Here is a 23,879-nt window from a genome sequence, read left to right as displayed (position 1 = left end):
ATCCTTGCAGCTGTAACAGCATATTGAAAGAGTTTGCAGTCTTTTCTTCTTATCTCTTTTCCTGTAATCCCTAAAAGAAAAGCTTCTGGTTTCTTTACAAATGTATACTTTAACATCTTTTTCAGCTCGTTATATATCATCTCCCAGAAACTTTTAACTTTCTTACAATCCCACCACATATGATAAAATGTTCCTTCTTTTTCTTTACATTTCCAACACTTATTAGACGTCTTAAACATTTTTGCCAATTTAACTGGTGTTATATACCATCTATAGAACATTTTCATCACATTTTCCTTTAACGCCGTACATGCAGTGAATTTTAAGTTATCTTTCCATAATTTTTCCCAATCCTCAAATTGTATATTATGACCAAAATCCTTGGCCCATTGTATCATTACCGACTTAACTTCTTCGTCTTTCGTATGCCATTCCAACAATATCTTATACATTTTTGACAGAATTTTACAATCATTGTTTATTATGTCAATTTGAAACTTGGAGTCTTTTTCTGCATAGCCACATTCTTTCATATCTTTTTTAAACATTTCATTAACCTGAAAGTAATGCAACCAATCATAAACATATTCTTTAACTTGCTCATATGGTTTTAATTTCCATTTTCCTCCTTCTTTCTTTGTCAGTTCACCATAAGTAATCCATTTACCTCTCATATTAATTTTCTTTACACTCATAACTTCTAACGGAGATAACCAGTGTGGAACTCTTGGTTCTAATAGGTTTTTATACCTATCCCATATTTCTATTAACACAATCCGAAAGATGTGGTTCCCAAAACCTTTATGGATTTTCATCTTCCTACACCATAAGTACGCGTGCCATCCAAATCTGTTATCAAAAAAGTCCAGTAATTCTTTATTATATAGTTTTATCCACTCTTTCAACCAGCAAAGACATGCTGCTTCATAATATAGTTTCAGGTCTGGCAGGGCAAAACCTCCTCTTTCCTTCTCATCTGTTAATAGCTTAAATTTAATTCTCGGCTTTTTGCCCTGCCAGATATACCTTGAAATTGTTCTTTGCCACTCTTTAAAAATCATTACCCCCTTTATTATGGGGATAGTCTGAAATAAAAATAACATCTTTGGAAGCACACTCATCTTTATCGTAGAGATTCTACCCCAAAATGATAATTTCATTCTGCCCCACACCTCTAGAGCTTTTCTTATTCCGTTCCAAACCGGTATATAATTATTCTGAAACAAATCGATATTTTTAGGAGTTAACCAGATTCCTAAGTATTTAACCTTTTTCACCACCTCTATCTCTGTTTGTTGTTGCATTATTTCTATCATACTTTGCTCCATATTTTTTGCAATTATTTTGGTTTTCTTCTTATTCAATTTAAACCCTGCCACCTTCCCAAACTGATCCATTTCCGCTAGTACTTCTTTTGCACTTTCTATTGGTTCTTCAATCGTTAATACCAGATCATCTGCAAAGGCTTTAACTTTGTATTCATTCTGACCAACTGTTATCCCTTTAATTAATTTATTTTGTCTGATCGCATTAAGAAGTACCTCCAGGACCGTAATAAACAGCAATGGCGAGAGCGGACATCCTTGCCTAGTTCCTTTAGATATTTTAATATCTTCCGTAGTCACATTATTTATAATCAACTTAGCTCTCTGTTCTGTATAAGTTGCCTTTATCCCATTAAAAAACTCTTTTCCCACTTCCATAATCTCCAGATTTTTCAACATAAAGTCCCATGCTATGTTATCAAAGGCCTTTTCTGCATCGACAAACATAAGTATAGCTTGTTTCTCATTCCTGGCAGTCAGATATTCCAAAATATTAATTATGTTCCTTACATTATCCTTCATCTGGAAGGAATCCTGCTTGATCCTTATGAATAATTTCTAATATTATCCTTTTCATTCTTCTTGCTAGGATCCCTGCAAAGATTTTGTAGTCTGTATTCAACAATGAAATAGGCCTATAGTTTTTAACTTGAGTTAAATCTGAGTCCTGTTTTGGGATAAGTGTAATGAATGCTTCTTTTCACGTTTCCGGGATGTCTCTTTCCTTTAGAATATTGTTCATAACTTCTTTAAAAGGTAACATCAAAACATCTTTTAGCTCTTTATAGTATCCGGATGTAAATCCATCTGGTCCTGGTGCCGTTCCCCTCTTCAATTCCTTTATAACCTCTTTAATTTCATCCGTTTCTATTAGGGCATTCAGTTGGTCTCTTTTTTCTGCCAGGATCTTTTGCACCTTTTTCCCTTTAAGAAATCTCTCAATTTTCCTCATGTTGTTCTTATCTTTGTTTTTATATAATTGTCGATAAAAGTCCAAGAATCCTTTCCTAATTTCTTTCGGATTTTCTATCTCCTCACCATTCACAATGATTTTATTGATTGTGTTCTGCTCCTTTCTTTTTTTGATTTGCCATGCGAGCCATTTGCCTGATTTGTTAGCGAATTCAAAATTTCTCTGTCTTAACTTTTTAATATTCCATTCCACTTCTTTATTTATTATCATTGCAAATTGTGATTGCAAAGTCTTGATTTCTTGTTTTATCTTAAGGTTGTTTGGTTTTCTGATTAGTTTATATTCATTGTCCATTATCTGCTTTAAGATTTCCTTTTTTCTTTTTTCTCTATTTTTATTCTTCAATGAATTCTGCTGGATAAAAAAGCCACACATCACAGCCTTACTTGCGTCCCATACAACACTCATCTTTGTACCCTTATTGCAATTGTCAACAAAGTAATCAGTTAATTTCTTTTGTGCTTTTCCTACGGCTTTCTGGTCGTCCAGGAGATAATCGTTGATTTTCCACCTGAATGATCTTTCTTCAAAACCTTTTAATTCCATTTTTATTGGATTGTGATCTGAAATTATTTTAGGCTGTATTTCAACTTGTAGGATTCTTGGAGTCAGTTCGTTCGATACCCATATTTGATCTATTCTTTACATTGACTGATTCGATTCAGAAAAATATGTGAATTGTTTCTCCAGTGGATGTCTAAGTCTCCAGATATCAGTCAAATTACAATTTTTAATCATTGAGAAGAAAGACTTGGGTAGTTTCCCTTCTTTTGATGTTCCATCTCTTAATCTGTCCATTTCCAGCGAAACTACCCCATTCATATCTCCCATTATTATGATTTTCTGATCCATAAATTCAAACAGTTTTTCATCCAAGGATTTGTAGAAGTCAGTCTTGTATCCATTAGGTGCATAGATCCCGACAATTATCAAATTTTCCCCTTGCCATTTGATCCGGACTGCTATAATTCTTCCTTCTTCATCTTTAAAAATTTGTTGCGCTTCGATTTTATTTTTGATGTATAAAACAACTCCTCTTTTTTCTCTTTATCTGAAGATATAAATTCATTTCCTAATCTTTCGTTAATCAAAATTTTCCTGTGCTTTTTTGCCACGTGAGTTTCTTGTAAACATATAATGTCCAGATTTTTCTTTTTTTTTAATTGTTCAATTTTATTCCATTTTTCTCTCTCATTCATTCCATTGATGTTCCAATTCCATAACTTTAGCGCCATGATGGTTTCTGATTAAATAAGTTTGTTACGCTTTCTTATAACCTCTCTACTTCTTCTTCTTCTTCCTCTTCCATCTTCTTCCCATTCTCTTCTTCTTCCTCTTCCAATTCCAAACCTCCTTCTGCACCTTTAGCTTCTTCCTCTTCTGTTCTTAGTTCTTTATACTTTGTGTGGAGCTGGTTGTTGGCCAAGCAGTTCTGTAAAAGGCTCTGTAATTTATCACTAGGTCTATTCATTACCTGATCCATCTTTCCTTGAACAATATTGTTTCTTTTTTTTTTTTAAGTGTCAAATAAAACTCTGAACTTCCAGTTGATAGATATAGATGATAGATAGATGATAGATAGATAGATAGATAGATAGATGTAGATGATAGAGGATAGAGGATAGAGGATAGAGGATAGAGGATAGAGGATAGAGGATAGATGATAGATGATAGATATCTCAAAGGGTTTCAACCTTTTTGGGTGCACAGCTCCCTTGACCAACTTCTTTCTGCGGCACCACTGGGGGGCTCAGGAGCCCAGTTATGTCAACCCTTTCCCACAGAGCTGGCAGCCTCTCATACCTTTTTGAACACCCTTGTCTAGGGTTCCCTCAGCCTCCTCTCCCCTCTCCTTGGGAGTCTTCTGGGCAGCCGCTGCTGCCGCCCCAATCTCTGAGCGGGCCCCCCAGCCAAAGAGAGGTGCCTCCTCACACTGCCCCATAGGTGCCTGGGAAGCTCCCCCAGGCCAGCCCCAGAGGCACCATTCACCTGCAGAGCTTGTAGCCAGGGCTGCTGCAACCAACAGCTCTGCAAGCCTTTGGGATAGAGAGACACAAGTAGACATGAGAGGAGAGAGGGAAAGGAAGAGGGACAGAGGTCAGTGTTGCCAGCGGCACCCCTGACCATCATTCAAGACACCCCAGGGTGCCACAGCACACTGGTTAAAAACCACTAATATATATATCAGTGATATTTGCGTGTCATCCTTGTGCAAGGGCCCTGCTGATCTCTGTATCGCTCCAATTTTAGTATATGTGCTGCCGACGCAAGTAGCAGTCTCAAGATAATTGAAATGAAGATGCACCCAGCAGCTATTGTAATGAGCACAACAAGCCTTGTGTTGGGTGTGCCACCATTCTCTCTGCAACACAGCTCCCTGCCTGGATAGGGCCATCTGAATATGGGGAGAGGGCAGTGTCGGAAGCTATAAAGTTTTGCAGATTACTTCCCCATTTAGTTTAAAGTGGCGTAAAATGGTTCTTTTTAAAGAGATGTTATTTTTACCCTTTCCCCTTAGGGTAAATTACAATACTAGAGAGCAGTGTACAGTGGTGCCCCGCAAGACGAATGCCTCGCAAGACGAAAAACTCGCTAGACGAAAGGGTTTTGCGTTTTTTGAGTCGTTCCGCAAGACGAATTTCCCTATGGGCTTGCTTCGCAAGACAAAATGTCTTGCGAGTTCTTGAAAGTTTGTTTCCTTTTTCTTAAAGCCGCTAAGCCGTTAATAGCCGCTAAGCCACTAATAGCTGTGCTTCGCAAGACGAAAAAACCGCAAGACGAAGAGACTCGCGGAACGGATTAATTTCGTCTTGCGAGGCACCACTGTAGTTCACCCCAGCTCTGCTCCTGGGCTCAAATTTCTGCCTGTGGAGGAGAGCAATAGAAGCTTGCTGTCAGGAGCAATTTCTTTGTGTGAAACCAGTTTATCTGGCTTCCAACTTCTAGATACCCAGTAGATCAGGGGTAGGAAAGTGTGGCCATCCAAATGTTGGTAAGCGCATCTCCCGTCAGCCCCCTCCCCACCATGGCCAAAGAGTTGTAATAGATGAAAATCATGCTGTGTGATAAGCCTTCCAAAATCCTCTGCCTTAGGGTTTGCTTAACGAAGAGATTGATTAAGCCAGGCATTCCCAAACTTGGGTCTCCAGCTGTCTTTGGACTGTCAGGCTTTTCAGGAATAGAAATGGAGCTGCACAGGGTATCTGTTGTCATGGATACGGGGAATGGGAAGTATCCAGGTAGGATTGTCAAAGGCCTGTAATGTACACAAGGGACTAGTTTATGAGCATTTAGCACACACCCTCCTGAAGGCATTTCCCAGTTACTAGCAGAGCACAGAACTGTAACACGTGGCATTGTTCAGTCCTGACCTAGTAGCCAGAAACATTTTCTCTCTATCTTTCTTTGGCGATCATTTGTAGCAGAGTAAGATTGTCTTCCATGAACACGGGTTTAACAATGAGTCCATAAGTGACTGTGGAGCTCAATTCTGGATCCACACGTCCTTCCACAGTGGGGACATAGGTTTCTGGGTGGGAGTCGATCACGGTGAGGGTTTGCCAAGCGTGCCTTCCTCTTAGCACGTTTCTCCCTTTTGTCCCGAGTTTGAGCATCTTCAAAGCCCATGACACCTTTGGTAAAGGCTGTTCTCCAATTGGAGCGCTTGCAGGCCGGTGTTTCCCAGTTGTTGGTGTTTATACATTTTCTTAGATTTGCCTTGAGAGAGTCTTTAAACCTCTTTTGTTGATTCACTGGCGGAGGAAGAGGAGTGCGGGGGGAGCGCACTGCCTCTGGCAGCGCGATCCTGGTTGGGTGCCATCGTGGCTGCCCTCCCCTGTCCCTGCTGGGCGCCACGCCTCTGCAGGCGGCGTGCCACACCCCCAGACACGCACCACGCCCCCGGTACGCGCGCCGCCCCGCCCCGCCTGCTCTCCGCCCCCCGGTGCCAGAGCTTGAAGCTCCGCCACTGTGTTGATCACCCGCATTACACTTTCCATTTTAAAGTTTTCTCTCTAACCCACTCAAGACAAACTTCAGATCATTTCTGGTATGTACAGCAAGGAGTTTGGCCATTCAGCCATCACTGAGGGGCAGAGTAGTGTAAAGTAATCCCAAGGCTGGTCCTACTTATACATTATCCTTAAAGCGACTAGACAGATGATTACAAAAATATCCTAATACCCCAAAGATCCCTACCCCAAGCTGTGCTGCTGTGGCCTCTTGCTGTGGCACTCTTGTGGGTGGCACTGCGATCTAAACCACTGAGCCTCTTGGGCTTGCTGATCAGAAGGTCGTGAGTTCAAATCTGTGCAATGGGGTGAGCGCCTGTTGCTCTGTCCCAGCACCTGCCAACCTAGCAGTACAAGTAGATAAATAGGTACTGCTGCAGCGGGAAGGTAAAAGGCATTTCCGTGCGCTTTGGTTTCCTTCACAGTGCTCTGTTGCGCCTGAAGCTGTTTAGTCATGTTGGCCACATGACCAGGAAATCTGTCTGTGGACAAACACCGCTCCCTCGGCCTGAAAGTGAGATGAGTGCAGCAATCCCATAGTCCCCTTTGACTGGACTTAACCGTCCAGGGGCCATTTACCTTTACTAGTAAACTACTGGAGAGCACTGTAGTTCACACCAGCTCTGTTCCTGGGCTCAAATTTCTGTCTGTGGAGGACAGCAATAGCAGCTTGCTGTTAGGAGCAATTCCTTCATGTGTAACCCAGTTTACCCAGCTTCCAACTTCTAGATACTCAGTGGATCAGTGGTAGGAAACATGTGGCCATCCAACGATGTTTCCGTGCACTCTAGCTTCCGTCACAGTGTCCTGTTGCGCCAGAAGCGGTTTAGTCATGCTGGCCACATGACCTGGAAAGCTGTCTTTGACAAACACCGGCTCCCTTGGCCTGAAAGCGAAATGAGCACCACAACCCCATAGTCGGCCTTGACTGGACTTAACCATCCAGGGGTCCTTTAAAGGTAAAGGGACCCCTGACCATTAGGTCCAGTCGTGACCGACTCTGGGGTTGCAGCGTTCATCTCGCTTTATTGGCTGAGGGAGCCGGCGTACAGCTTCCGGGTCATGTGGCCAGCATGACAAAGCCGCTTCTGGCGAACCAGAGCAGCACACAGAAATGCTGTTTACCTTCCCGCTGGAAGGTACCTATTTATCTACTTGCTGGAAGGTACCTATTTCTCTACTTGCACTTTGACGTGCTTTCGAACTGCTAGGTTGGCAGGAGCTGGGACCGAGCAATGGGAGCTCACCCCGTCACAGGGATTCGAACCGCCGACCTTCTGATTGGCAAGTCCTAGGCTCTGTGGTTTAACACATGGGTCCTTTACCTTTTTTTAAACCTCACCTTGCAGAGAAATATTGCGGATCAGCCCTGCAGAAGAACTGCTGAGTCTGCATCGGAGAAACGCATCCACTCGCTCTCTGGCTGTTCAGCAGCCGCAGGGGAAGACGGGCTTGGAAGAGCCGGTGGGCCTTAATGTTGTCTTTCTGAAGACCCACAAAACAGGCGGCAGCACGGTGCAGAACATCCTCTTCCGGGCTGGGGAGCGGCGGAACCTGACCGTGGCCTTTCCCCTCTATTCCTACCAGTTTGCCTACCCAGAGGCCTTCTCCAGGACGTTTGTGGAGGACCTCCCCACCGGGGCCACCCATTTCAACCTGCTCTGCAGCCATATGCGGCTGGCGGTTCGCGAAGTCCAGGCGCTCATGCCACCACACAGCATCTTCCTCACGATCCTGCGCCACCCTGTTCAAACGTTCGAGTCCGTCTTCCACTACTACCTCAATGTCGTGCCTGCCTTCCAGATGCTGGCCAACCACTCCAGGCCGCTGATGGCTTTCCTGGAGGCGTCGGCTCACTACTACGATGCCAGGGATGCCAGTAATGGGCTGGCCAAAAACCCCATGGCCTTTGACCTAGGCCTGAACGCCAGTCAGGAAGAAGCGCCGAGTGGCCGGTGGCTGGGAGAGCTGGAAAGGCTGAATCGGACTTTTCAGCTGGTGATGATCGCGGAGCACTTTGACGAGTCGCTCCTCCTGGCGAGGGAGCTGCTGGGGCTGGACATGGAAGAGCTGGTGTACGTCAGGCTCAATGTGCGCCACAAAGAGGGCGAGCCTCTGCCCAAGGCGCTGGTGCAGAAGATCCAGGCCTGGAACTGGTTGGACATGCAGATCTACAGGTTTTTCCAGGGTGTTTTCTGGCACAAGGTGGAGCGCTATGGCTACATGCGCATGAAGAGGGAGTTGGACGCCTTCCATGCGCTGCTCAGGGAGACGGGGGCCAGGTGCCTGTCGGGGGAGCCTGTAGGACCTGAGCGCATGACCGATGAGCTGCGGCCTTGGCAGCCGGGCAGTGTCACCATTCTGGGCTACAGCCTCAAACAGAACCTCACCTATGCCCAGTACAACGGCTGCTTCCGTATCATCCTGCCCGAGCTCCAGTATCACGCTTACCTCTATTACAGGCAATATGGGAGGGACATGCGCCCTTAGTAGGTTCCTGGCTATTATTTGAGGGATATTGGGTGCAATCCTGCTCTCCTCTCTATCCCTTGACCTCACCTGTCTTACTCATTTGTTTTCCATTGGTTCTCTTGGGTGCGATTCCTGCATTGCAGGGGTTTGGACTAAATGATCCTAGGGATCCTTTCTGACTTAACAACAATTATACCCCACCCATCTGACTGGGTTGCCTGAGCCACTTTGGGCAGCTTCCAACCTATATAAAAACATAATAAATCATTACACTTTAAAAAGCTTCCCTAGACAGGACTGCTTTCTAAAGGTTATATAGCTACTTCATATCTGATGAGAGGGTATTCCACAGGGTGGGTGCCCCTACCGAGAAGGCCCTCTGCCTGGTTCCCTGTAGCTTCACTTATTGCAGGTAGGGAATGGCCAGAAGGCCCTTGGAGCTGGATCTCAGTTTCCAGGCTGAATGATGGAGATGCTCCATCAGGTATACTGGGCCAAGGCCATTTAGGGATTTAAAGGTCAACACCAACACTTTGAATTTTGCTTGGAAATGTCCTGGGAGCCAATGTACTGTAGGTTTTTCAGGACCAGTGTTTTATGGTCCTGGCGGACACTTCCAGCCACCAGTCTAGCTGCCACATTCTGGATTAGTTGTAGACTCTACAACTAAGCAAATGTCAAAGATTCTCCTGGATAAAACACTCGATCCATTTCAATCTAGTGCCCTGCTATACAGAGACAGCATCCAAGCCTCTCTTGGATGACCAAAGAGAATTGGCTATTCTTCTACAGTTCTCCACGGCATACTGTCGTGAACAGGGATTTTCAGATATGAAAGATCAGAAAAGAGAAAGGCTTCTTTGTGCTGATGTCTCAATTGAGATTACCTGACAAATGATTACCTGACAAAAGCAAGCTCACGCCTCTGATTGAGTTTGTATACCTACATGAGGGACATTTGTAAGAGGCTTGTTTATCATTATATTATATTATATTCATGTTATTATGTAGCTGCATTGTTTTATACTCCCTGGATGTCCCATGATCATATTATAAAGTAGTTGTGTTCTATGTTATAAATCAAGCACTGCTAGTAGTTGTCTATTTTTGTTTTCCAATGTATTTTTTATCAATTAAAAAATTGGAGTGCTGCAAGCAAATTTTTATTCTGAAAGTGTGGCCCAGAGGAAAAAAGTTTGAGAACCACTGATTTGAAGTTGTCTTCTGCCACCTCTGGTTAAGAACCCTTTAACACTAGTCTCTTGTTCACCAGCACAGAAGCTAACTGTGAAAAATCTGAAGTTCTAATGTTTAAGTCCAAACTCTATCACCCACAATCCAGCCTGTGATGCAGTGCATTTGCTTCCTCGTTGTCTTCCCAGCCTATTCACCTAGATTCAGAAAGGAAGGGACCATCATGCCAATTCCAAAGCGACTGGCTTGCCTGCCTCGGAGAACTTTCAAGGACAAAGAAGTGCACTCAGGAAGATGGGCAAAGTCTATGAGTAGGAGGAGATCTTGAGGCTCCTCTTAATGGTATTTCTGATTACAAGGAGTCGATCCCATTAGGAACCGAACAAGGGGCAGGATTCAATTAGGCTTCTGCACTAGCATGTCCCATGCTGTTCCCAAACTGGCACCATGGGTGGGAGAGAATGTTCACCTTAGTGCTATGCTGAGTACAACTTGACGTAAACATTTCTTCATTGCAGACTTCAGCTGCGGCCTATGAACTACCCTAATATGGAGGCAAGTAGCCAAAGAGCTTTTTTCTTTCACAGGTAATATAGCCGATAATTTGCTTTGAAGGTACCTCGAGTTTGGTCATGGTCTGAACTCTACAGGCTGGGAGTTTGGGGGGGGGGCAGGGGAGTGGCTGTTGTGCTTGTACCAGAGGCGTAGGAAGGGGGGGACGGTCCGCCCCAGGTGTCATCCTGGGTGGGTGTGTGACAAAATCCCCGGGGCGGATTGTTGCCGCACCGATCTGCCCCCGTGGGTGGCTCGCCCCACCCCTGGGTGCACAGCATGTGCGACGTTCCGGGTGTCCAAGCACCTAGCTCCACTGCTGGCTTGTACCCTGTTTATGGGCATCTAACTGGCCACTACAAGAACAGGGGTTTGGACCAGGTCTCTGGTTTGGAGAAGCAAGGATTTTTGCCAGTAAACTGGTTCCCGAGTCGTAGCCAGGTCAATGAAAAGCTACACCGTAAAAGTACACCTGTTGGAGCAGAGCTTTTATTGATCAAACAGATCTGGAAGGAGGAGTGTTGCCTCTGAAGGGGGGAGTCTGGGTTGCCAGCAGAGTCATCCACACAGCAAAGCTGGCTGACCACAAACACACCTGAGTTAAGAAAAGCAGAAGAGCACCCAAGCCCACTTCTGAGAGTTGTCAGTCTAACCTTTGCTTTAGCAGCTGCTGAAGAAAGACTGATAAGGCAGGAGGAAGTGCAGGGAGGGGAAAGAGAATTCAAGCAACTGTCTCCAGGGTAAAGTATACAGGTGGTTGTTTAATACCCTTTTGCCACGGATCTCTCAACCAGTATGCAAGGCTCTATCTATCCCAGGGATGCATCTCTGTAGGGAATCCTATTCTTCCCCGATACTAACCTGAACTGTCCCCTCCACTCTTCTTTAGCCTCCTTCCAAAGCGAGACCTTCCTCTACACTTTGAAACCATGTCATAATACTAATTATTCAAGCCCACCCAATACATCATTAACCAAACAGGCCTTGTGTCTCTTTTGTTCTTCCCCAGCCACCTGTTAAGAAGTGAACAACCTCTAGCTTGTAAAGTCTTCATCCCTCAATTTAAGTGAATACAGATTTGTCTCTATACATACACCTCAGTTAAAAAATAGACAAGACAAGCTGTGCCCCTCCCTCTTCTTTTATGGGCCTATGGAGTGCACTGAAACAAATTGATGGGGAGAAGCAACCACAAAAGCAGAGTAGCAAAGAACCTCAACTTGAGCGCAATAATGCACGGGTTAATAGCCTGGCCCTGAGTTCAGGACTGAGTTCTCTGTGTAGTTAATGAAGTTGCCTTGAACTCTCAGTCGAAGAGACAGAAACCTACTTTTAGAAAATCAACCCAGAACCACCTTGCTAAAGGTTTCCCTCTCCTCACTGTGAACTGCCTTGGCTCTCGCCATTGTACAGTCATTTCAGTGCTCAATATCGCTTGCCCATGTTCTGCGGGTTATTCCAGTGTCTTGACTTCCTTTTAGCAGCATCCTAACGATCGAGGAGTTTGGTAACCCCCACAAGACATTTCAATTGCAGCCTCTGACATGGAGTGCTACCTGACTGCTACAGGCTGGAGTAGCAGAAGACAAGTCACTGCAAGAGTGACACAGGGACTCTCCCTCTCTCCTGGATCAAAAAGGGAGACGGCTGCCGTAGACATTTACATAAATAAAAATAAATATGTCAGTGGTGTTGGGGCTGCCTCGCCAGCGATCATAAGACGACAAAATCCTCTGTGGTTGCCTTTTTCGCCCTGCCCCTCTTGCTGGGCCGCTGCCCTTGCACAGTTTGCTGGGAGAACCGGGAACAGAGCTCTTCTAAACCATAGTCCTGAGCGCAGCCATCTACAATGGAAAACATGGGGTATTTCTCTTTGGCAGCCGCAGAATTGAGGACCTGCAGTAGACACAAAGGAGGACAATTGGCACAATCCGAATACTTGAGGCAGAGACAACATGAGAAGGTCTCTATGCCGGAACAAAATATAGCTGGAGTCTATTTCTTCTCTGTTTTGTGATAGTCCAAGTACAGGGAAGAATTACAGGGATCTAACACCTTGTGGTAGAACCCCTGTACAAAAGAATTTGCACATCTTCCTCTCCGTTTGTGAGTTATCATAAAAAAACACACCATAGTTCACAATGCCCATGAACCGGAAACAGGGAAGCTCGTGCAGCCAATCAGAAGCTACGGAAGCCGCGCTGAACGTTCCAAAGAATGTTCACAAACCGGAACATTCACTTCTGGGTTTGCAGCATTCGGGAGCAAAAATGTATGAGTGCCAAGGCGTTCGGCTTCCAAAGTACGACTGTACTTCCATCATTGCCTCAAATCACCTCAACCAGATCCTCACCCTCAACATTTCCACATTTCAGAATTCTGCAAACCCTGCTCCCACTAAACCCTAGGAGTGTTGAGTTTTTTCAGATCCACACATCAATTCAAAGCTGGCCCCACTGGCAGGGCTTGGAGTTGCCTCAAGGCAAACATAACCCTCACCTGTGTCAATTCCACGCACAGGCCCTCAAACTCTCTTCTGTGGCTGACGTAGAAGCCAATGGTGCAGCTGGGATCCACCTTGCTGAAGGCTGTTTTCCGGGGTGAGTTGCAGTGGAAGGACTGGAAAAAGAGGATACAGCAAAACGTGACGTTCACAGAGCTGTCTCACATCAAGGTGACCCAGAGACTATGTATTTAGTACCGCCAATTTATACATCACTGAGCACCGTAGCTTCTAAGTGGTGTACAATGAGGTTGCAAAAGATCAGTTAAAATCATCCATGAAGTCAGAAAATCTTGTTCAAAATGCCTGCTGAAATTTCAGAGAGCATTCACCAAGTGCCTGAAGTTCAACCAGGGTGTGTGTGTGTGTGTCCTGTCTGATCTCAGCCAAGAAGGAAAATCAAGTGGAGAAATTATCTTGCACAAGTAAAGCCTTCAATATCACCCTGCATCTCAAAACATGTTTTAAAAATGCATCGGGAGCATATAGACCCAATGATTCTCCTGTTTCTCCTCCATGTAGAGAATTCATAAGTATCAGAAGTGACCTTGAGGGAAAATTAAGATGCCTTTAGTTTTTCACTCCACTGATTAAAATATGCCTTGCCCAGTTTTGTTCCTTCTGTAAGCGTCAGAAATGTAACACCAGCTCTTGCTTTGACTACTTACTTTTTACCATACTTCTCTTAAAAGGGCTATTATGCTTCCTCATGTTTTAGCGACAAAACACATTTATGTTTTGGCAGTTAAGCAGTAAACTCTCCACACCGGATGCAAGGTTAACTATTTTGTCACAGTTGTGCCTAAGGTACAATGATACAAATTGGCTCCCATGCCATCCTGGAGCTCTAAACAGCTGCTTACCTCCAGGGGGAAATTCTCCTTAGTGGTGTCCACAAAGAGCTGGCAATAATGCGGGTCCAGGAACAGAAGTGTGTCATCTGGAAGACAAGAGAAGTGGGAGATCAATTATGGATCCTATTTTGTCTTATGGAAGGACAGATCCTGAAGCTGAGGCTCCAATACTTTGGCCACCTCATGAGAAGAGAAGACTCCCTGGAAAAGACCCTGATGTTGGGAAAGATGGAGAGCACAAGGAGAAGGGGACGACAGAGGACGAGATGGTTGGATAGTGTTCTCGAAGCTACCAGCATGAGTTTGACCAAACTGCGGGAGGCAGTGGAAGACAGGAGTGCCTGGCGTGCTCTGGTCCATAAGGTCACGAAGAGCCGGACACGACTAAACAACAACAACATTTTGTCTTATGAATGAGTGTGGTGGGGGTATGAGGGAGGAAGGGACACCTTTAAACTGTGCCCCACTAGGAAATGTTTACGAATGTTTACGTACCTTGGTTTTCAAACAGAATGCGTTCCAGAAGTTTGTACGACTTCCGAAACATTGGGAAACCAAGGCACGGCTTCTGATTGGCTTAAGGAGTGTCCTGCAGCCAATCGGAAGCCACACCAGACGTTCGGCTTCCAAGGCAAAGTTCGCAAACCAGAACACCTACTTCTGGGTTTGCGATGTTCGAGTTCCAATGTTTGAAACAACAACCAATAACAAAAATGGCAACGTTCTGCATGTTAACTTACATCCAGTAACTTCTGCAATTGCATTTTGGTCCATACTGAGCATATAAGAGTGACCAAGTATGGATGAAAATGTATGCACAGAAATGGATGAATGTCATGCTAACAATTTTGGTGAAGCATTCTGGTGGAGAATTTGGGGTGCCTGCCCTTGTTGGGGAAAAGCAAAGCAGCACGTAATAACCCAACATCTGGAGGAGGAGAAGGGAGACCAGACATTTCTGCACCTCAGCAATGAAGTCTATTACCTTGATATCCAACGAAGTACAGGGAATGCCTTGGTTTTCCTCCAATGATCCCAATACAGAAATCCAGCCTCAGAAGTTCCTGCACAACAAAGGAACTTAAATCACACCACCTTCGACCAGCTCCCTTTCCAAGGGGTCACCCAGTGATGGAAGGAAACAAATAGCTCAGTTGGTAGAGCATGATACTCCTAATCTCAGGGTCATCGGTTTGAGCCCCATGTTGGGCAAAAGATTCCTGCATTGCAGGGGGTTGGACTAGATGACCCTGGTGGTTCCTTCCAACTCCATGAGTCTGTGATTCTACTCTGTGGTATGCCCTGATGCAGAATGACCAGGAGAGACACCAAACACCACCACCCACTTTGAGCATTACGCAGGGCAAGAGGAATGCAACTGGTAAGTGCACTTGGGTGGGCAGGCAAGTAGTCAAACATGTTTAATTCACTGCTCTTCTTGAATAGCTGCATTCATGAGAGGCAATTTCTCTGTTGCGGCTACACAACTTGGCCATCGTTACACAGCAAAGGAACCTCCCACGCCACCCTTCCTTCCACAGAATGGGCACAATCCTCCTTAAAGAACTGTTACATTTTCATTCTATCCCACAGAGCCAAAGAAGTAAAAGACGCCTGTACAGTTAGGTCGTTAAAGGCGACTATGGGGTTGTGGCACTCATCTCGCTTTCAAGACGAGGGAGCCGGTGTTTGTCCACAGACAGCTTTCTGGGTCATGTGGCCAGCATGACTAAACCGCTTCTGGCACAATGGAACATCGTGACGGAAACCAGAGTGCACAGAAATGCCGTTTAGCTTCCCGCCACAGTGGTACCTATTTATCTACTTGCACTGGCATGCTTTTGAGCTGCTAGGTTGGCAGGAGCTGGGACACAGCAAAGGGAACTCACCCCGTCATGGGGATTCGAACCACCGACCTTCTGATCAGCAAGCCCAAGAGGATCAGTGGTTTAGACCACAGCGCCACCCACGTCCCATAGAGCCAAAGAGGCACCCCCCACCATGTCTGCCTCTCTTTTCCTGCTCTTGGCTTGGGAGAAGAATGAGGCATCAGCCTGGATTCCAACAAGGATGTGCCCATTTGAGTCCCGGAGTCCATCTCACACCTATTCCCAAGTCACCTTAACACAGTCCACATAGGCAGGGTTAAACGTCTCTCCCCCTAGCCGCATGGGCACCAGGATGATGACTGCTTTCCATTCGGCGCCAGGGTCCCACGCGGTCCTGTCTTTGCTTCTATTGGCCAGGTTTGCCACATCATCCTTGTACACTATGGGAAGCAGCAGAGCAAGGAATTCAGGTCCTGCAGCCAAGGGGATCTCAGCCCAGCTGCCTGGGCTGTGACCTCCCAGGTGCTTCATGAACCACAGGCAGGGCTGCTTACCCCCACCCCCTTTCAGCTCCTTTTACCTGTGCAGTCCTGAGACACATACACCGCCAGGTTGCCTGCTTCCGAACAGCAATCCACTGCTTTCCTGCAGGGGGGAGAAGGTGCACTTTAGTTGGACACAGCGTTGCCTCCCAACCCCACTCTCCAGCCAGCCTCATCCCTGCAAGACCACCACCAGAGGATTGAGGACAAAAGGAAGAAGCTATAGATTTCTAGCTTCCGAGGTCAGCAAAGGAAGTGGAGCAGCAGAACAGCCCGTCTGTCAGCTTCAGGGCTCCTCTGCTTTTGATGCTTGGCAAAATTCCCTCAACCCCCCCCCCCCCATACAAACAACAACAACGCCAAAGTGCTAAAGACTCAAAGGCAGAAGGCAGGCTGGAATCTGTGCCCCTCCCACTGACTAAACACTGCTGGATCAACACAAGAAGGAAGGAAGGAAGGAAGGAAGGAAGGAAGGAAGGAAGGAAGGAAGGGGGCAGAAAAGATCAACTGTTCCTTTTGCTGAAACTTCTGGGTCCGGACCACATACACACATAGTGCAGAAATACACAATTTAACATTCTGGAGGGACACATATTATCCTTTGATTGCAATCCTTGGCAGCAGGCCAAGACTTGTCTCTTAATTTTAACGCTGTGGTCTCATAGCCCCATTCACGAGATAAAACCTTTGCCTGTTCTCATGGCTTAAACTTTGAATCGCCTGATGCCATATGCAGTGAGATGATCCACAACCCAGTCAAAATGGGGTGGCAGAGGCAGGCCATTTCTGGATGTTCTGTAGATTGGAAAGCCTTTGCAATGCCAAACCTCAAGACACTAAATATTCTTGGCTGAGCATCTTGATTTGTCTTGTGCACTAAGCATAGCCATGCAATAATTGGCAAAAACACACGGCAAATGAGCTTTTACAACAAATATAGGTCTCGTGATCAGAGCTGGCAATTTGCCCCACCCCATTGCACAAATATTCCTGGTGAAAATTTGCCAAAATCGAACACCCCTACCCCCACTTATTTCCTGGAAGTCAAATCATTTATTGTGTCTTATCACCTCTCACCTGATTATGTGGGCTACAATAGAAGGCCCATACCAGTCCCCTGCTTTCTTCCCTGAACTGTGCCCCAGTTCAACCAAACGGTGAATTCCAAAGGGTGCTTGCGGCCGATCGGCAAACCATGAGATAATCTTCCGGTGGTAACGCTCCTTTTCCAGTTCATCAGGACTGCAGGCGCGCCTAGGGGCCTGAAGCTCCCAGGGTCCCCTGCTCCTGTCAGTAGGGATAGGTGGGACCTGGTGCAGGTTAGCTGTGCTGGGGCAGGGCAGAGGGGTGGCTTTCATGGGCTCCATCTCCGCCAAACTGGGGGTATAAAGGGCATCTGACCAGGTCCAATCTGAAAAGCGGAACAGAAAACCAAAAAGCGGGCTAAGGACTTGGGCACCCTTCATTCCCATTAACCACCCAAACATTGAAGCATCCCAAATGCAAGGCCGTTTCACTTGCTCAAGACTGCAAATAATTATAGCCTACATTTTGATTGGGATGGCGGTTGAATCTGGTGGCCCGAGCCATTTGGCTTTGCAAGTGAAATCAACTATGTACAACTCGTAGTGCTATTTGTCCTGCAAAAAACTTTTCCACTGCTCAACTCTCCTTCAATTATCGATTTTGGGGTGGGGTGGCAGGTGCAATGGGAGGAGAGGCTGTTCAGTCTAGATGGCTCTTTGGGACGCTCCGGGATTCTGGGGCACACTGCAGATACCTGCATGAGTGAATGCATGCTTCAAGAAGGGACAGGGGAATGGGAAGGGGCGGGCGAGAGGGATCCCCTCACGACATGACGCACACAGAGCTGTGCCTCTCACCTCTGCCAAGGAAATGGACGACGAGACCCTGAGCCAGCAGCATCTGACCACTGCGCAGCATGCAGCCCCAGCCACAGTCAGTGGTCCACATAGTGCCTTCTAACTGCTGAAATTCCCGTCGGTAGGTTAGCCAGATGCGTGAGGCAAAGTCCTTCTGAAAGCACTCCACATCCTCTGTAAGACAGAACAGAGACCGGTAAGGAAGAGGCCCGGCTAACAGCAGCACACAAACAAGCCCAGAGGCAGAACTTTTCCTTTCTGCATCACAATGCCCCCAGCCATATTTACAGGGAGACCCTCTAGCTCACGGACGGGGAAGTTCAGGACCAGCAGAGGTCTCAGTTTGGCCTGTGAGGCCGTTTTCCCCAAACCATGCTCACCTGCCCTGCACCTAACATCTTATGGGCAGGCGGAACTGTGGCTGCCCGTGCACAAATGTGAGTCCCAAAGTCCTGATTGTGCACTGGCTAGGCTGGCTGTGCTACAGGCAGTCAGCCAGTTCCCAACAGGGCTCTCACCAAGTCCCGACAATTCAGAGTACCTGTCCCCTAACGCGGTTTTTCACAAACCTGTGGTCAGGGATGATGGAAGCTGTAGTCCAACAACAGCTGGACCAATGAAACATTGCCCTAATGTCATTGCGACATCAGATGATCATCAGGTGGGTGACCATGTCCACTTGTCAAATCTGGCCCAGATCCAGTTCCCCACCCCCTTTCTCTAGCTGTACTGTCAAGATAATCCTCTTCATCTAAGTCAGGCTTCCTCAAACTCAGCCCTCCAGATGTTTTGAGACTACAATTCCCATCATCCCTGACCACTGGTCCTGCTAGCTAGGGATCATGGGAGTTGTAGGCCAAAAACGCCTGAGGGCCAAGGTTGAGGAAGCCTGATCCAAGTAGTTAGGATAAATGAATAAGGATCAGAACAAACTGAATTAATGCTATACATCTCAAACGTTAAGGAAATAAAGGGCAGGTATGAGCTTGTATTCCCTCCTTGGCTATCCAAGACAAAGAAGAGGCAGAGAGAGAAAAGCAACAAAGTGCTGGCATGAAAGGACTTCTTGGCCTTGATCTTCAAAGTCACCATCTCCTATCCGTACTCCTGCACTGCTAAGAGGATTGGCAGCCTCTTTCAGAAATGCATCCATTGTCTTCGACTGAGGGATTTTACACCAAATCAATAGTGTCTTGTTGGAGGTCAGAGGAAGAGGCAGGCAGAGGTTGCATGAAGGAACTGCACAATACCACCGCAAAACGAAAATGAACCCAAGTTCTGGGAATCCCCTCCACCCTGCCTCCCAAGCCGCTCACCTTCACGTTCAAAGCGGTAGATGTGTCCAAAGAGGTAGACTGGGGAAAGCTTGCTGAAATTAGTTTTGGTCTTGACCGTCCAACCTCGGGAGGAAAAGGAGACAGGTAGGTTTGTTACAAACCATGTGGCATTCAACACTGGGCCTCCACTTCCTTCCTGCAGATTGGTATGGAGATCCAGGCTTGACCTAACCTCCAAACCAGTGGCCTCCAGTGGCAGAACTCCCCACACCCAACCTGACTGCATAACACTCTGCAGAGGGAACACCTTTCCCTGCACATTTCTGCTTAAGATGTTGCCTTCCATAGAGCTTACCCACCAATAAACATCCACCAATGGACTAGAAGCCACCCCTCAAATGTTATTTATTGCAGTTTGCGTTCTCACATTCACCTCAGTCCTCACGTGCGTGAATGCATGGCTGTAGTTGGGAGCATCTATCCAAGAATAGCCTGCATGAACAGATCTCGTTCTGCACATGCAACAACTTTGTTAAATCTCACCTGGTGTTATTTAGACAGGCCTTTGAAATGGGAATTTTCTTTTAACCAACCACAACTTATGGAAGTTTTTACTGATGCTTTATTGACATTCTTATGATTGTATCTTTTGTATGGTGAACACTGGCTTGTAATTATTACTACTACTACTACTGAAGTGTGGTTTATAAATACTTAAATGAACAGATAAAGTATTCACCAGCATGTGCCTGCAATGGGGAATTCTACAATGTCCTGAAGCTCAGTGCTCAGGTGTAGAAAGAGCACTATAAATGTTTTATTTTTTTCAGCCCCTCAACTACAGATTAAAATCAACCCCATCCAAATTGCCCCTGTTCATTCCTGACAAGAGAAGCTACCTGGAATCATACAAAGCAGGTGCTCTTAGTGCAGGAGAAAATACAGGGAGGGAAGATACAGTGGATTTCTGCTCCCATCGCCAGAATAAAGCAATCAAGTTAAACATTACACAAAAAGAAAGCAGAACTAAATCTCTCCAACCCCACCCCTGCCTCTTGGATTAGTTTTTAAATGCCATGGGGTAAGATATGAAATCCTTATCTGTAAACACAAAACACACAATCAGTGTTGTAAGTAGAATTTAATAGGACATTTTCACCAACCCAGATAGATCTGTGCTCACATTCACTCTTCACAGCCATGATTCAAGGAGCTAATGCAGAAGCAGAAGCTGGCAGGGGAGGTGTTCTCAAACCAACCAGAAAAGCATGCAAGAGGTGACAGCTTTATTAGCCCAGCAGAGGCTAATGACAAGATGACAAGAAAACAGAAGTAGAACCTGCTCTCCAAATCGTATTATCTTCCCCACCCCATGACCAGTAAGGCTAGCCATATTTGTTCAAGGTGTGTAAGCCTCCTACACACATTTGCTCTCTGCTCTTTTCGTAAAAAACACACTTGGCAGCTGTTCTCAGAAACAAATACTGACATATCAAAAGCCTGTGCTCAGCCTCCAAATCTAACAGGGATTTTGGGTAAGCTTGGCATGAAAGTGCCTTTTGTCAGTGAATGAATGCTTTTGTTGCAAGACCTGGAGATTTGCCATATCCCAGAAGACATGGCAGAATTCCAGATCTCAACATATGGAGGAATTTCAGAGGAGCTCTTGCAGCACAAACAAAGGAAGTCACTCCATGGCACGACAAGTCGTGCCAAATAAAGGAAGTCACTTCATGGCACAACAAGACAAAGGCCAACATGAGAATCAGGCCTCTCAAGAGTGCAGGCTACAAATTGTCTTGAAGTTTGGGGCCATCTTGATTCTCAAAGACAACATCTACCCACAAATCTTATGACACTGAAATCTGGGGATATCCTGGGTCTCCCAAAATCATACAAAGCCAAATGCTAATAATTCTACTGAGTACTCCCAGAGCCATACCTTCTATGTCACTGTAGGCTAAAACTAGCACACTGCCAATTTAGTATTTAATTGCATAAAATTTATATGTCACTTGATTACAAAAAACAAACACCTTCAAAGTGGTTTAAAAACAATAAAACAAAATTAGTTCAAAACAACTATTTAAAATATTTAAAAAATAAATTAAACATTAAGTTAAAAACCTGATTAAAACACAATTGAGATGCATACATGTTTAATTTCTGGTTTAAGATTCTAGACATAGATGATTAGTGGCTAACAAAGCTTTCTCAATAAACAATTTTCAATTGTTCATTTTTTAAGATAAGAATGCATTGTTGAAAAAGAGAATCCAACCACTATCCCCCTTTTTGTTCTGACTTAAAACCAGAAACTGCTACTATATTTTGGAATATTGGGGCTAGAAGTTTATGGTTCATTTTTCTAGCTTTTAATATTTTTATAATTGTACGATGCTGCAATTTAATTGTATGCCAACTTTGGTGGGGTTTTCCCTCTTAAAGGAAGCACAAACATTATTTAAACTTGTCAAGTGGAGGACTAAGCAGAAGAAGGATAATTTCCCTTAATTTCCATGCAACAACGGTAAGTCTGACTCACCATATTTCACATTGTTCCAGACAGAGAAGAGCTTGCTTTTGATCTTGTCCACTTCGTCAGGCTCGCTATGTTGGCTGCGTGCAGCACCCCCTCCGGGGAAGAGCCCTGGGTAGTTCCCCCCTTGACTGCTGGACCTGGGATTAAAGAGTTGCCTTCCGTCTGAGTGGCGCAGCTCATCCTGGCTTAAGTACTGCACTGAGGTGGGTGACACGGAATTCATTTAACAACTGGGACCAGTGCAGGCTGCGTCTTCTGTGGGGGGTTGGGATGAAACTTCCATGTGCCTCGCCAGGGAAGCAGAACTGCAGAAGCATCAGAAACAAGGGTGAGAATCTCACTAACAAAGCAACTAAGGAAGCCCAAAGGCCCCAAACATTTTAAAGTACAAATCAATGCATTTGCAAACAAGACTCATGTTACCCCCACCTCTGTCTGTCTGACTCAAACCTTCGTGCTCAGCTGTATGAGATGTGTCAAGGAAAAACGTTTAAGGGACACTAAGCTGTAAAGAGCAAATGGGAGAATTCACCCAAACTCTTGTCTCTTTTTCAAACAATGGCTGTGAATCCCTGGCATCTCCAGTTTAAAGGATCTCTTGCACCAGAATTAAGAACAACTGTGCAGGTGGCTCATCTTAGACTGGACTAAGAGAGTGGAAAGGAATCAGAGAAAATCCTACAGCTCCCCCCCCCCCCCCCCGCACCCTCTGCCTCCTTTAAATGAAAGCTGTGTAAACCAGGGGTCAGCAACCTTTTTCAGCCGTGGGCTGGTCCACTGTCCCTCAGACCATGTGGTGGACTGGACTATATTTTTTTGGGGGGGGGGTTAGGAATGACCGAATTCCTATGCCCCAGAAATAACCCAGAGATGCATTTTAAATAAAAGGACACATTCTACTCATGTAAAAACACGCTGATTCCGGATTGTCCGCGGGCTGGATTGAGGTGATTGGGACGCATCCAGTCCATGGGGCTTAGGTTGCCTACCCCTGGTGTAAATCATGGTTTTTATCAGTCCAAAGACTGACCACCTTCATCTCCCCAGCTAAACCTTTTAGAGCAGCATACAATATTCTGAACCAGTAACAACAGGGTGGGGGGAGAAAGTGAAAGGCACCATATTTCAAGTACCTCGGGTTAAGTACTTAATTCGTTCTGGAGGTCCGTTCTTAACCTGAAACTGTTCTTAACCTGAAGCACCACTTTAGCTAATGGGGCCTCCCCCTACCGCTGCGCCGCAGGAGCACGATTCCTGTTCTCATCCTGAAGCAACGTTCTTAACCTGAAGCACTATTTCTGGATTAGCGGAGTCTGTAACCTGAAGTGTCTGTAACCTGAAGTGTCTGTAACCCGAGGTACCACTGCATTGGGAAGTTTTTAATGTGTTTTTAATATTCTGTTGGGAGCCGCCCAGAGTGGCTGGGGAAACCCAGCTAGATGGGCGAGGTATAAATCATATCATCATCATCATTATGATTACTATTAATATTATTATTATTTCACCAGGCGTCGCAAAAAGAGTGAAGGGAAAGGCGCCTGCTTGATCTCCATAGGCAGGGAGCTCCCAGATGCAGGCGATGCCCCACTAAGCGGCCGAGGAACCCTCTCCCGCTCTCTCCCTCCCAACCCAGCAAGCGCGGCCCTAGCAACCCAACTCGCCCCCAGCAACCAGCGCCCATTCCACCGCCACGGAAACCTTCCCCTCTCCCTCCTGCAGCGACACACGGCCCAGGCGAGCCCCGCTTCCCCCCTCACACCCAACCTGGGTGGGCATGGGACGAGGTAGCCCGTTTCCCCGGGGCGAGCCGCCGCCGTTCAGTCCGCCATGACTTAGGGAGACCCTTCCGCTGCGAGCGGCAGCGACGGCGCCACGGCCATCTTAGATCCCCGGAAGCAGCTGAGAAGCACCCAACGTCCGGGC

General features: G+C 46.0%; 2 protein-coding genes across 2 annotated transcripts in view; one reads left to right on the top strand and one right to left on the bottom strand.

Moving 5' to 3' along the window:
• Nucleotides 1–11,970, top strand: part of LOC308466920 (galactose-3-O-sulfotransferase 3-like) — a 17,680-nt gene extending 5,710 nt beyond the window's left edge. The window contains exon 2 of the mRNA XM_080988241.1: nucleotides 7,658–11,970. Coding sequence (XP_080844367.1) covers nucleotides 7,658–8,798 — 1,141 coding nt within the window. The 3' untranslated portion in view covers nucleotides 8,799–11,970. The remainder of the gene's footprint in view (nucleotides 1–7,657) is intronic.
• Nucleotides 10,994–23,879, bottom strand: ATG4D (autophagy related 4D cysteine peptidase). The gene is made up of 11 exons (XM_080988226.1): nucleotides 23,721–23,879; nucleotides 21,960–22,261; nucleotides 19,454–19,537; nucleotides 18,138–18,311; nucleotides 17,332–17,665; nucleotides 16,293–16,357; nucleotides 16,004–16,152; nucleotides 14,869–14,947; nucleotides 13,893–13,969; nucleotides 13,026–13,145; nucleotides 10,994–12,422 (listed from the first exon to the last, which is right to left on the bottom strand). The coding sequence occupies exons 2-11, from the start codon at nucleotides 22,177–22,179 to the stop codon at nucleotides 12,240–12,242; spliced, it is 1,485 nt and encodes a 494-aa protein (XP_080844352.1). The 5' UTR covers nucleotides 22,180–22,261; nucleotides 23,721–23,879; the 3' UTR covers nucleotides 10,994–12,239.

This window comes from Podarcis pityusensis (assembly GCF_964106645.2).
Source record: "Podarcis pityusensis genome assembly, chromosome: 17".
In the NCBI taxonomy this organism is placed as follows: domain Eukaryota; kingdom Metazoa; phylum Chordata; class Lepidosauria; order Squamata; family Lacertidae; genus Podarcis; species Podarcis pityusensis.
Note: the sequence above shows the minus strand (reverse complement) of the source record. Positions and strands in the feature narration are given on the sequence as shown.

Coding starts and splice junctions, on each gene's coding strand:
- ATG4D (XM_080988226.1), bottom strand. CDS start 22,179: ATGAATTCCGTGTCACCCACCTCAGTGCAGTACTTAAGCCAGGATGAG. Junction 17,666..18,137: donor CGTCCATTTCCTTGGCAGAG/GTGAGAGGCACA, acceptor TCCGCTTTTCAG/ATTGGACCTGGTCAGATGCC. Junction 13,146..13,892: donor AGGAGAATTTCCCCCTGGAG/GTAAGCAGCTGT, acceptor CTCTTTTTCCAG/TCCTTCCACTGCAACTCACC.